The sequence below is a fragment of the Hyla sarda genome, chromosome 1 (assembly GCF_029499605.1).
Source record: "Hyla sarda isolate aHylSar1 chromosome 1, aHylSar1.hap1, whole genome shotgun sequence".
Classification (NCBI taxonomy): domain Eukaryota; kingdom Metazoa; phylum Chordata; class Amphibia; order Anura; family Hylidae; genus Hyla; species Hyla sarda.
This window is the reverse complement of record NC_079189.1, coordinates 251,049,895-251,062,447: the sequence shown is the minus strand read 5'-3', so window position 1 is coordinate 251,062,447 and position 12,553 is coordinate 251,049,895. Positions and strand designations below refer to the sequence as shown.

Genomic DNA, 12,553 nt, shown 5'->3' with positions numbered 1-12,553 from the left:
GACTTCTATGGGAGGACTGGTGCATTACAGTAGCCACTAGTTTTTTTGACTGATATTACCTTGATTTTTGAGACTGCTGTAGTTGGTCTACTTTTCTTATCCGAATCCAATTTCTCTGGGAAAAGGCTCTGTATAAACTGGCTAGATGAAAAAAAGAATATTTACATATGTTAGTAATGTTATGTTAGCCACTTACCAAATGAGTCTAATATCGGACACATTGTCAAAATGGCAGTTTTTGTTTTACATATATACATATAGAAATCTATACAATATTATATCTTAAAACAAACATCTCAATTAAACCCCAATTCAATTTTACAAGCTCTGATTTCACATTGCTAAAAAAAGAGCCCTAAAAAAGTTTAAATGAGGACACACTGCTGTAAAGACAGTATAAAGAGATGTCCAGCAGAGACCTAAAGTCAATATGGCCAAGGAATTTTTCTCTACTTACTACTCACTGCTCTGCATCAGCTCAATGAGGTCTATGAAAAGAACATCTCGATTTCTCTCACAGAATCCCTCAACATCATACGAGACCTGAGAAAAACAATTGGGATGTTTAGGGTTACATATAAGGAGTTTTCATGTTCATTCAGTATTTATGCCTGCATGTCCATTCAAAATATGATCACCGAAATATAAATGAGATATTTGCAATTTTTTCTTTTACTTACCTTTCCAGCATAGTGATGGATAACAAAGCCAGAATTCCAGTTGTTGAAGTGCTCATGAGTACCCACAGCTGCCTGGAGTTTCTGTAATAAGGTTTGATCTGCACCCCCACTTGTGGCATGCATAGTAGCACACACATCATCCAGCACACTCATTATACCTGGAGGATTCTAGGTGGATAGAAGAATATGAGTATAAATAAATTATTACTGAGTTTTACTGAGTATTACATTACTGTGTTTCATAGTGGGCTTGTCACCATAATACGGATGCCTTAAAGGAGCACTCCGGGATGTTAAAAATCTCATTCATACTACCGGCAGTAAAAAAATGAAGATGTAGATACCTTCTGTCGCTCCCCCGGTGCCTCCGCCGCGATCCTCATCCTGGTTGCCGGTGTTCGGTGAGTCATACTGCCAATCACCGGCCGCAGCGGGTGCCGGGGCTGAAAACCTCACACTGCCCCTCAGCCTATCGCTGGCCGAGGTGGGACATCGCTGCGGCCGGTGATTGGCTGAGTGCAGTATGACTCACCGACCATCGGCAACTAGGAGGAGGATCGTGGAGGAGGCCAGAGCGTGTCATCGGAGGCATCTTTTTTTTTTTTTTTTACTGCTGACAGTATGAATGAGAATCTTAACATCCCAGAGTACTCCTTTAAGGTAGATCTGTAGATGGGAGTTTGAACATCTCTTCATACTCACCAGCTTGTTCTCAATGAGGTCACAGACCACTTTGTTATTAAAGTACTGAATAGGGGACCATTTTATCCCTTCTGCAACATATTCTTCCTGAAAATATAATGTTTAAGGTTTTATTTTTTTTCCCCACTGATCATGTATTCCTAAAAGGTTAATGATGACTCAGCTTAAATGCGCACTGTCAGGTTCAAAAACTTTTGATATGTTGCACATCTTGGCAAAACATTAACCTTTCTAATATGATTTTAAGGCAATTTTATTTCCTTTTTCTTAATTTTTTTTAATTTTTTTTTTTTAGTTTTGACAAAGCCATGGCTTACAAACTCATTGCTTTGTCCAAGCTGAAGCACAGGCATGGGCAAAGTCCAGTAAGTGAGGGTGGGCTAGCACTACTCTTTACTCTCTCTTGTCTGATAGCACTCCTCTGTGCTCTGTCCTGTCTGATAGGACTCCTCTGTGCTCTCTCCTGTCTGATAAGACTCCTCTGTGCTCTCTCCTGTCTGATAGGACTCCTCTGTGCTCTATCCTGTCTGATAGGACTTCTTTGTGCTCTGTCCTGTCTGATAGTACTCCTCTGTGCTCTCTCCTGTCTGATAGTACTCCTCTGTGCTCTCTCCTCTCTGATAGGACTTCTCTGTGCTCTCTCCTGTCTGATAGGACTCCTCTGTACTCTCTCCTGTCTGATAGGACTCCTCTGTGCTCTCTCCTGTCTGATAGGACTCCTCTGTGCTCTCTCTTGTCTGATAGGACTCCTCTGTGCTCTCTCCTTTCTGATAGGACTCCTCTGTGCTATCTCTTGTCTGATAGGACTCCTCTGTGCTCTCTCCTGTCTGATAGTACTCCTCTGTGCTCTCACCTGTCTCTCCTGTCTGATAGCACTCCTCTGTGCTCTCTCCTGTCTGATAGGACTCCTCTGTGCTCTCTCCTGTCTGATAGCACTCCTCTGTGCTCTCTACTGTCTGATAGTACTCCTCTGTGTTCTCTCCTGTCTGATAGTACTCCTCTGTGCTCTGTCCTGTCTGATAGTACCCTCTGTGCTCTCTCCTATCTGATAGGACTCATCTGTGCTCTCTCCTGTCTGATAGGACTCCTCTGTGCTCTCTCCTGTCTGATAGGACTCCTCTGTGGTCTCTCATGTCTGATAGGACTCCTCTGGGCTCTCTCCTGTCTAATGGGCTCTCTCCTGTCTCCTGTCTGATAGTACTCCTCTGTGCTTTCTCCTGTCTGATAGGATTCCTCTGTGATCTCTCCTGTCTGATAGTACTCCTCAGTGCTCTCTCCTGTCTGATAGGACTCCTCTGTGATCTCTCCTGTCTGATAGTACTCCTCTGTGCTCTCTCCTGTCTGATAAGACTCCACTGTGCTCTCTCCTGTCTGATAGGTCTCATCTGTGCTCTCTCCTGTCTGATAGCACTCCTCTGTGCTCTCTCCTGTCTGATAGGACTCCTCTGTGCTCTCTCCTGTCTGATAGGACTCCTCTGTGCTCTCTCCTGTCTGATAGGACTCCTCTGTGCTCTCTCTTGTCTGATAGGACTTATCTGTGCTCTCTCCTTTCTGATAGGACTCCTCTGTGCTATCTCTTGTCTGATAGGACTCCTCTGTGCTCTCTCCTGTCTGATAGTACTCCTCTGTGCTCTCTCCTGTCTGATAGGACTCCTCTGTGCTCTCTCCTGTCTGATAGGACTCCTCTGTGCTCTCTCCTGTCTGATAGCACTCCTCTGTGCTCTCTCCTGTCTGATAGCACTCCTCTGTGCTCTCTCCTGTCTGATAGGACTCCTCTGTGCTCTCTCCTGTCTGATAGCACTCCTCTGTGCTCTCTCCTGTCTGATAGTACTCCTCTGTACTCTCTCTTGTCTGATAGCACTCCTCTGTGTTCTCTCCTGTCTGATAGTACTCCTCTGTGCTCTGTCCTGTCTGATAGTACCCTCTGTGCTCTCTCCTATCTGATAGGACTCCTCTGTGCTCTCTCCTGTCTGATAGGACTCCTCTGTGCTCTCTCCTGTCTGATAGGACTCCTCTGTGGTCTCTCATGTCTGATAGGACTCCTCTGGGCTCTCTCCTGTCTAATGGGCTCTCTCCTGTCTCCTGTCTGATAGTACTCCTCTGTGCTTTCTCCTGTTTGATAGGATTCCTCTGTGATCTCTCCTGTCTGATAGTACTCCTCAGTGCTCTCTCCTGTCTGATAGGACTCCTCTGTGATCTCTCCTGTCTGATAGTACTCCTCTGTGCTCTCTCCTGTCTGATAAGACTCCACTGTGCTCTCTCCTGTCTGATAGGTCTCATCTGTGCTCTCTCCTGTCTGATAGCACTCCTCTGTGCTCTCTCCTGTCTGATAGGACTCCTCTGTGCTCTCTCCTGTCTGATAGGACTCCTCTGTGCTCTCTCCTGTCTGATAGGACTCCTCTGTGCTCTCTCTTGTCTGATAGGACTCCTCTGTGCTCTCTCATTTCTGATAGGACTCCTCTGTGCTATCTCTTGTCTGATAGGACTCCTCTGTGCTCTCTCCTGTCTGATAGTACTCCTCTGTGCTCTCTCCTGTCTGATAGCACTCCTCTGTGCTCTCTCCTGTCTGATAGGACTCCTCTGTGCTCTCTCCTGTCTGATAGCACTCCTCTGTGCTCTCTCCTGTCTGATAGTACTCCTCTGTACTCTCTCCTGTCTGATAGCACTTCTCTGTGTTCTCTCCTGTCTGATAGTACTCCTCTGTGCTCTGTCCTGTCTGATAGTACCCTCTGTGCTCTCTCCTGTCTGATAGCACTCCATTGTGCTCTCTCCTGTCTGATAGGACTCCTATGTGCTCTCTCCTGTCTGATAGTACTCCTCTGTGCTCTCTCCTGTCTGATAGGACTCCTCTGGGCTCTCTCCCGTCTAATGGGCTCTCTCCTGTCTCCTGTCTGATAGTACTCCTCTGTGCTTTCTCCTGTCTGATAGGATTCCTCTGTGATCTCTCCTGTCTGATAGGACTCCTCTGTGATCTCTCCTGTCTGATAGTACTCCTCTGTGCTCTCTCCTGTTTGATAAGACTCCACAGTGCTCTCTCCTCTCTGATAGGACTTCTCTGTGCTCTCTCCTGTCTGATAGTACTCTTCTGTGCTCTGTCCTGTCTGATAGTACCCTCTGTGCTCTCTCCTATCTGATAGGACTCCTCTGTGCTATCTCTTGTCTGATAGTACTCCTCTGTGCTCTCTCCTGTCTGATAGCACTCCTCTGTGCTCTCTCCTGTCTGATAGTACTCCTCTGTGCTCTGTCCTGTCTGATAGTACCCTCTGTGCTCTCTCCTGTCTGATAGCACTCCATTGTGCTCTCTCCTGTCTGATAGGACTCCAATGTGCTCTCTCCTGTCTGATAGTACTCCTCTGTGCTCTCTCCAGTCTGATAGGACTCCTCTGGGCTCTCTCCTGTCTAATGGGCTCTCTCCTGTCTCCTGTCTGATAGTACTCCTCTGTGCTTTCTCCTGTCTGATAGGATTCCTCTGTGATCTCTCCTGTCTGATAGTACTCCTCAGTGCTCTCTCCTGTCTGATAGGACTCCTCTGTGATCTCTCCTGTCTGATAGTACTCCTCTGTGCTCTCTCCTGTCTGATAAGACTCCACTGTGCTCTCTCCTGTCTGATAGATCTCATCTGTGCTCTCTCCTATCTGATAGGACTCATCTGTGCTCTCTCCTGTCTGATAGGACTCCTCTGTGCTCTCTCCTGTCTGATAGGACTCCTCTGTGGTCTCTCATGTCTGATAGGACTCCTCTGGGCTCTCTCCTGTCTAATGGGCTCTCTCCTGTCTCCTGTCTGATAGTACTCCTCTGTGCTTTCTCCTGTCTGATAGCACTCCTCTGTGATCTCTCCTGTCTGATAGTACTCCTCAGTGCTCTCTCCTGTCTGATAGGACTCCTCTGTGATCTCTCCTGTCTGATAGTACTCCTCTGTGCTCTCTCCTGTCTGATAAGACTCCACTGTGCTCTCTCCTGTCTGATAGGTCTCATCTGTGCTCTCTCCTGTCTGATAGCACTCCTCTGTGCTCTCTCCTGTCTGATAGGACTCCTCTGTGCTCTCTCCTGTCTGATAGGACTCCTCTGTGCTCTCTCCTGTCTGATAGGACTCCTCTGTGCTCTCTCTTGTCTGATAGGACTTATCTGTGCTCTCTCCTTTCTGATAGGACTCCTCTGTGCTATCTCTTGTCTGATAGGACTCCTCTGTGCTCTCTCCTGTCTGATAGTACTCCTCTGTGCTCTCTCCTGTCTGATAGGACTCCTCTGTGCTCTCTCCTGTCTGATAGGACTCCTCTGTGCTCTCTCCTGTCTGATAGCACTCCTCTGTGCTCTCTCCTGTCTGATAGCACTCCTCTGTGCTCTCTCCTGTCTGATAGGACTCCTCTGTGCTCTCTCCTGTCTGATAGCACTCCTCTGTGCTCTCTCCTGTCTGATAGTACTCCTCTGTACTCTCTCTTGTCTGATAGCACTCCTCTGTGTTCTCTCCTGTCTGATAGTACTCCTCTGTGCTCTGTCCTGTCTGATAGTACCCTCTGTGCTCTCTCCTATCTGATAGGACTCCTCTGTGCTCTCTCCTGTCTGATAGGACTCCTCTGTGCTCTCTCCTGTCTGATAGGACTCCTCTGTGGTCTCTCATGTCTGATAGGACTCCTCTGGGCTCTCTCCTGTCTAATGGGCTCTCTCCTGTCTCCTGTCTGATAGTACTCCTCTGTGCTTTCTCCTGTCTGATAGGATTCCTCTGTGATCTCTCCTGTCTGATAGTACTCCTCAGTGCTCTCTCCTGTCTGATAGGACTCCTCTGTGATCTCTCCTGTCTGATAGTACTCCTCTGTGCTCTCTCCTGTCTGATAAGACTCCACTGTGCTCTCTCCTGTCTGATAGGTCTCATCTGTGCTCTCTCCTGTCTGATAGCACTCCTCTGTGCTCTCTCCTGTCTGATAGGACTCCTCTGTGCTCTCTCCTGTCTGATAGGACTCCTCTGTGCTCTCTCCTGTCTGATAGGACTCCTCTGTGCTCTCTCTTGTCTGATAGGACTCCTCTGTGCTCTCTCATTTCTGATAGGACTCCTCTGTGCTATCTCTTGTCTGATAGGACTCCTCTGTGCTCTCTCCTGTCTGATAGTACTCCTCTGTGCTCTCTCCTGTCTGATAGCACTCCTCTGTGCTCTCTCCTGTCTGATAGGACTCCTCTGTGCTCTCTCCTGTCTGATAGCACTCCTCTGTGCTCTCTCCTGTCTGATAGTACTCCTCTGTACTCTCTCCTGTCTGATAGCACTCCTCTGTGTTCTCTCCTGTCTGATAGTACTCCTCTGTGCTCTGTCCTGTCTGATAGTACCCTCTGTGCTCTCTCCTGTCTGATAGCACTCCATTGTGCTCTCTCCTGTCTGATAGGACTCCTATGTGCTCTCTCCTGTCTGATAGTACTCCTCTGTGCTCTCTCCTGTCTGATAGGACTCCTCTGGGCTCTCTCCCGTCTAATGGGCTCTCTCCTGTCTCCTGTCTGATAGTACTCCTCTGTGCTTTCTCCTGTCTGATAGGATTCCTCTGTGATCTCTCCTGTCTGATAGTACTCCTCAGTGCTCTCTCCTGTCTGATAGGACTCCTCTGTGATCTCTCCTGTCTGATAGTACTCCTCTGTGCTCTCTCCTGTTTGATAAGACTCCACAGTGCTCTCTCCTCTCTGATAGGACTTCTCTGTGCTCTCTCCTGTCTGATAGTACTCTTCTGTGCTCTGTCCTGTCTGATAGTACCCTCTGTGCTCTCTCCTATCTGATAGGACTCCTCTGTGCTATCTCTTGTCTGATAGTACTCCTCTGTGCTCTCTCCTGTCTGATAGCACTCCTCTGTGCTCTCTCCTGTCTGATAGTACTCCTCTGTGCTCTGTCCTGTCTGATAGTACCCTCTGTGCTCTCTCCTGTCTGATAGCACTCCATTGTGCTCTCTCCTGTCTGATAGGACTCCTATGTGCTCTCTCCTGTCTGATAGTACTCCTCTGTGCTCTCTCCTGTCTGATAGGACTCCTCTGGGCTCTCTCCTGTCTAATGGGCTCTCTCCTGTCTCCTGTCTGATAGTACTCCTCTGTGCTTTCTCCTGTCTGATAGGATTCCTCTGTGATCTCTCCTGTCTGATAGTACTCCTCAGTGCTCTCTCCTGTCTGATAGGACTCCTCTGTGATCTCTCCTGTCTGATAGTACTCCTCTGTGCTCTCTCCTGTCTGATAAGACTCCACTGTGCTCTCTCCTGTCTGATAGATCTCATCTGTGCTCTCTCCTGTCTGATAGCACTCCTCTGTGCTCTCTCCTGTCTGATAGGACTCCTCTGTGCTCTCTCCTGTCTGATAGGACTCCTCTGTGCTCTCTCCTGTCTGATAGGACTCCTCTGTGCTGTCTCCTGTCTGATAGGACTCCTCTGTGCTCTCTCTTGTCTGATAGGACTCCTCTGTGCTCTCTCCTTTCTGATGGCCCATTTAAGGTAATAAGAATGTTATTAGTATGGGAATTATATACTGTAAGTGACCTATTAATTTTAAACGCCTTCATTGAAATATATGTCAAAATATCATTGCTTGTAAGTGTTTATGCCATAAAGATGCTGTTATACATTTGATACAATTGAACAGTGATACAGTTTTACAGTGTGCAGCATGTGTTTTACCTGCTCAGCTTTTAATGTAAGCTCAATGAAGATTTGCTGAAGTTTTTCATTCACAAAGTTTATGCAGAATTGTTCAAAGCCATTTTTCTGTTTTCAAACGAGAAAAAATAAATGACTGGTTATTCCAAAGCATCATGTACATGGTTGTACAATGGACAACCTCTAAGCTGTACAGAACTTGGAATATGTACCCATAGACTTCTATGAGGCTCTAGTGTTTGCCTCTGACTTCGTGCAAAGGTTTTTTTTTTTTTTTTTGTTAAATCAACTGGTGCCAGAAAGTTAAACAGATTTTTAATTTCTTCTATTAAAAAATCTTAATCTTAAGGAATCTTAAGGAATCCTAAGGAAATGGTTTTCTTTTTGGAACACAGTGCTCTCTGCTGACATCATGACCACAGTGCTCTCTGCTGACATCTCTGTCCATTTTAGGAACTGTCCAGAGCAGCAGCTTTTCTATGGGGATTTTCTCCTACTCTGGACAGTTCTTAAAATGGACAGAGGTGTCCGCAGAGAGCACTGTGGTCATGATGTCAGCAGAGAGCTCTGTGTTCCAAAAAGAAAATAATTTCCTCCCTAGTATTCAGCAGCTAATTTCTGGCACCAGTTGATAAAAAAAAAAAAAAAAAGTTTTCCACCAGAGTAGCCCTTTAAAGCTTCATTGAACTCATTGGACATATTATAAAGAGATTTTTCCCTTTCAAACTATTGCTTATAGAGGAATAAATTGTTATAAGGGCATAGCATCATGCTTCATCGTACAAAACTGCAGAGACTGTGTACACCTCCATACAGCCTAATACACACTGCTTTATTTTATCAAAATATGTATACAAAACAGATAGTCTTTATACACATTGGCTCTCATTTATTAAGGCTTTTTCAAGTACATTTTGGGGCATTTTTTGTGTCGCATGTGTCGTACGCCAGAATTTCCAACGAACAATCCAAAAAACCCTACTAACTCTCCACTATATCATAAAACCTAAAAAAAAGGGGTGTGCCTGCTGGGAAAAGGGGGGCGTGATGACAAAAAAGGGGGTGTGTCCCTGACAGTTTTGAAAAATCCCAACAAATTATCTAAGGTTCCCACATAAAATGTGGTAGATATGAGCTCTGGAAAATTTGAGAGCTCTGAGCAGTTGTAAAAAAAGAAAAAGGTAGAGAAAAGTGCAAAACGTAGGGAAAATAAATACCGTGGAGAAATACCTGTCGGGGAACCATACCCCATCCCTCCCCCCCAAAGAAAACTACTCTTCACTGTTAGTACATGAGGGCCATTGACTATATAGTTAGAGAAGTTTTAATCCAAGCTTTAATAATACAATGTAGACTAATATGTTAAAGCATTATCGAGAATAAAATGTATAGCTGGAAACAATATTAAAAGCTTCTGCTTGTCAGTCTTGAGATGGTTACTGATTATTATTTAAAAAGTAAAGCATTCTATGTTCAAATAGTGCTACCTACCAAATAACTATTATATACACTGCTCAAAAAAAGGGAACACTTAAACAACACAATGTAACTCCAAGTCAATCACACTTCTGTGAAATCACACTGTCCACTCAGGAAGCAACACTGATTGACAATGAATTTCACATGCTGTTGTGCAAATGGAACAGACAACAGGTGGAAATTATAGGCAATGAGCAAGACACCTCCCAAAAAGGAGTGGTTCTCCAGGTGGTGACCACAGATCACTTTTGTTAGTTCCTATGCTCCCTGGCTGATGTTTTGGCCACTTTTTAATGCTAACGGTGCTTTCACTCTAGTGGTAGCATGAGACGGAGTCTACAACCCACACAAGTGGCTCAGGTAGTGCAGCTCATCCAGGATGGCACATCAATGCGAACTGTGGCAAGGTTTGCTGTGTCTGTCAGCGTAGTGTCCAGAGCATGGAGGCGCTACTAGGAGACAGGCCAGTATATCAGGAGACTTGGAGGAAGCCATAGGAGGGAAACAACCCAGAAGCAGGACCGCTACCTCTGCCTTTGTGCAAGGAAAAGCAGAAGGAGCACTGCCAGAGCCCTGCAAAATGACCTCCAGCAGGCCACAAATGTGCATGTGTCCACTCAAATGGTCAGAAACAGACTCCATGAGGCTGGTATAAGGGCTTAACCTCCACAGGTGGGTGTTGTGCTTACAGCCTAACACCGTGCAGGACATTTGGCATTTGCCAGAGAACATCAAGATTGGCAAAGATTGGCGCCCTGTGCTCTTCACAGATGAAAGCAGGTTCACATTGAGCACATGTGACAGATGTGACAGAGTCTGGAGACGCCGTGGAGAACGTTCTGCTGCCTGCAACATCCTTCAACATGACCGGTTTGGCAGTGGGTCAGTAATGGTGTGGGGTGGCATTTCTTTGGGGTGCCACAAAGCCCTCCATGTGCTTTCTAGAGCTAGTCTGACTGCCATTAGGCACCGAGATGAGATCCTCAGACCCCTTGTGAGACCATATGCTGGTGCGGTTGGCCCTGGGTTCCTCCTAATGCAAAACAATGCTAGACCTCATGTGGCTGGAGTGTGTCAGCAGTTCCTGCAAGAGGAAGGCATTGATGCTATGGACTGGCCTTCCCGTTCCCCAGACCTGAATCTGATTGAGCACATCTGGGACATCTTGTCTCGCTCCATCCACCAATGCCACGTTGCACCACAGACTGTCCAGGAGTTGGCAGATGCTTTAGTCCAGGTCTGGGAGGACATCCCTCAGGAGACCGTCCGCCACCTCATCAGAAGCATGCCCAGGTGTTGCAGGGAGGTCATACGGGCACGTGGAGGCCACACACACACTACTGAGCCTTATTTTGACTTGTTTTAAGGCCATTACATCAAAGTAGGATCAGCCTGTAGTGTGGTTTTCCACTTTGATTTTGAGTGTGACTCCGTATCCAGACCTCCATGGGTTGATAAATTTGATTTCCAGTGATAATTTTTGTGTGATTTTGTTGTCAACACATTCAACTATGTAAAGACGATAGTATTTCATACGATAGTTCATTCATTCAGATCTATGATGTGTTATCTTTGTGTTCTCTTTATTTTTTGGAGCAGTATATAATGCATTTGGGAAATCATTTGATGGTCATTATTGTGGACAGAACATCTGGAGAATAATATTTACAATATGTACCCTATGATGTAGTTTTATTGGCAAATGCCAAATGTTCATTTAAAAACAGTAAAAATGCATTATACCTGAAATATTTCAAACCCATATATGTCCAACACCCCAATGCTGTATTCTTCATATGGTTTTTGCATGGCTTTGTTAATAGACTGAAAGAGAAGAAAATGAATTTAGAATAAAATGGTAGTACAATCTATCTATCTCTCTATATTATGAATCTTATCAGGGGTGATTTATCACTGCATTTAGAGATCTTTTCTTGCTTAAACTGGGCACACAAAATGACATGCATGCGCCTAAGCACTTTTTTGTGACTTTTGTGAGCAGAAAGTATAAAACAGTCTTACCTAAGCAACTTTCAGTTTTTACTTTGCAGTGATCACAAATTTATGAAGTGAGAATGTCGCAAGTAGTGACTTTTTGTGCAGAAAAGTCTCAGAGGAGAGGAGGAATCATACAAAACGGTGTTCTAAAGTGATTTATGTTTTTTTTTGCTTATGTGCGCCAAATTTATCAACCCCTCTTGATGGTATGATATATGTTCCACATAAGCAAAACCAAAGCAAAAAAAGAAAAAATGACTTCAAAACTCACTTTCCAGTGTGTTCCTTGTTTCTCTACACAGATTGTAGTTCTCACCTCAACTAGAAAATCAAAGACCCTGGAATACAGAGCTTTTGACAGAGCATCCCGAGTATAGGTGGCCTGTTCCACATTTAAGGTGACAGTGATAGACTCAGATCGTCCTCCCCACTTGCTATCCATCTTGCGGCTGGTTAGTTTGCCATTGAGACGATCCTTGTCTATGCCAAGCAAATAGGCAGGAAAGGCCAAGACTAGAACAAAGAAAGATTCATATTGACAATAAAAAACAAATGGTTCTACACAGGTTTAACATCGATATATGTGTTGTGTGCTCAGAAGTTAGAGAGATAGAAGCTATACTTTTGAAATGAGTAGAAGTGGAGTTCCAGGAAGCAGAAAAGGTAATACCTTCCCCCCCCCCCCCCAGACAATCCCTTTAAATATGAGTTTCTCTGATATGTACTTTTAAAGAAATACTAATCATGCATGTATTTGCTGCTTTTCACCATATATGTTGTAGATGACATATTGGTATCTATTAACATCAAATTTGAAATGTCAATGAATCTATTAACCTTTGCTGTTCAGAATTCATTCTGATCTAATATTAACCCCTTCAGGACGGAGCCCATTTTGGCCTTAAGGACCGGAGCGTTTTTTGCACATCTGACCACTGTCACTTTAAACATTAATAACTCTGGAATGCTTTTAGTTATCATTCTGATTCCGAGACTGTTTTTTCGTGACATATTCTACTTTAACATAGTGGTAAATTTTTGTCGATACTTGCATCCTTTCTTGGTGAAAAATCCGTAAAT

At 45.0% G+C, this 12,553-nt stretch overlaps 1 protein-coding gene across 5 annotated transcripts in view; it reads right to left on the bottom strand.

Annotated features, from left to right (window-relative positions):
- LOC130367773 (unconventional myosin-If-like) overlaps window positions 1-12,553 on the bottom strand; it is a 180,814-nt gene that overhangs the window by 37,231 nt on the left and 131,030 nt on the right. For all 5 annotated transcript variants that reach the window (XM_056570537.1, XM_056570554.1, XM_056570565.1 and 2 more), the window contains 7 exons: window positions 11,790-11,986; window positions 11,219-11,299; window positions 8,018-8,104; window positions 1,383-1,469; window positions 681-848; window positions 458-543; window positions 60-141 (listed from right to left, as the gene is read on the bottom strand). In XM_056570537.1, the coding sequence (XP_056426512.1) occupies window positions 60-141; window positions 458-543; window positions 681-848; window positions 1,383-1,469; window positions 8,018-8,104; window positions 11,219-11,299; window positions 11,790-11,986 (788 nt within the window). The remainder of the gene's footprint in view (window positions 1-59; window positions 142-457; window positions 544-680; window positions 849-1,382; window positions 1,470-8,017; window positions 8,105-11,218; window positions 11,300-11,789; window positions 11,987-12,553) is intronic.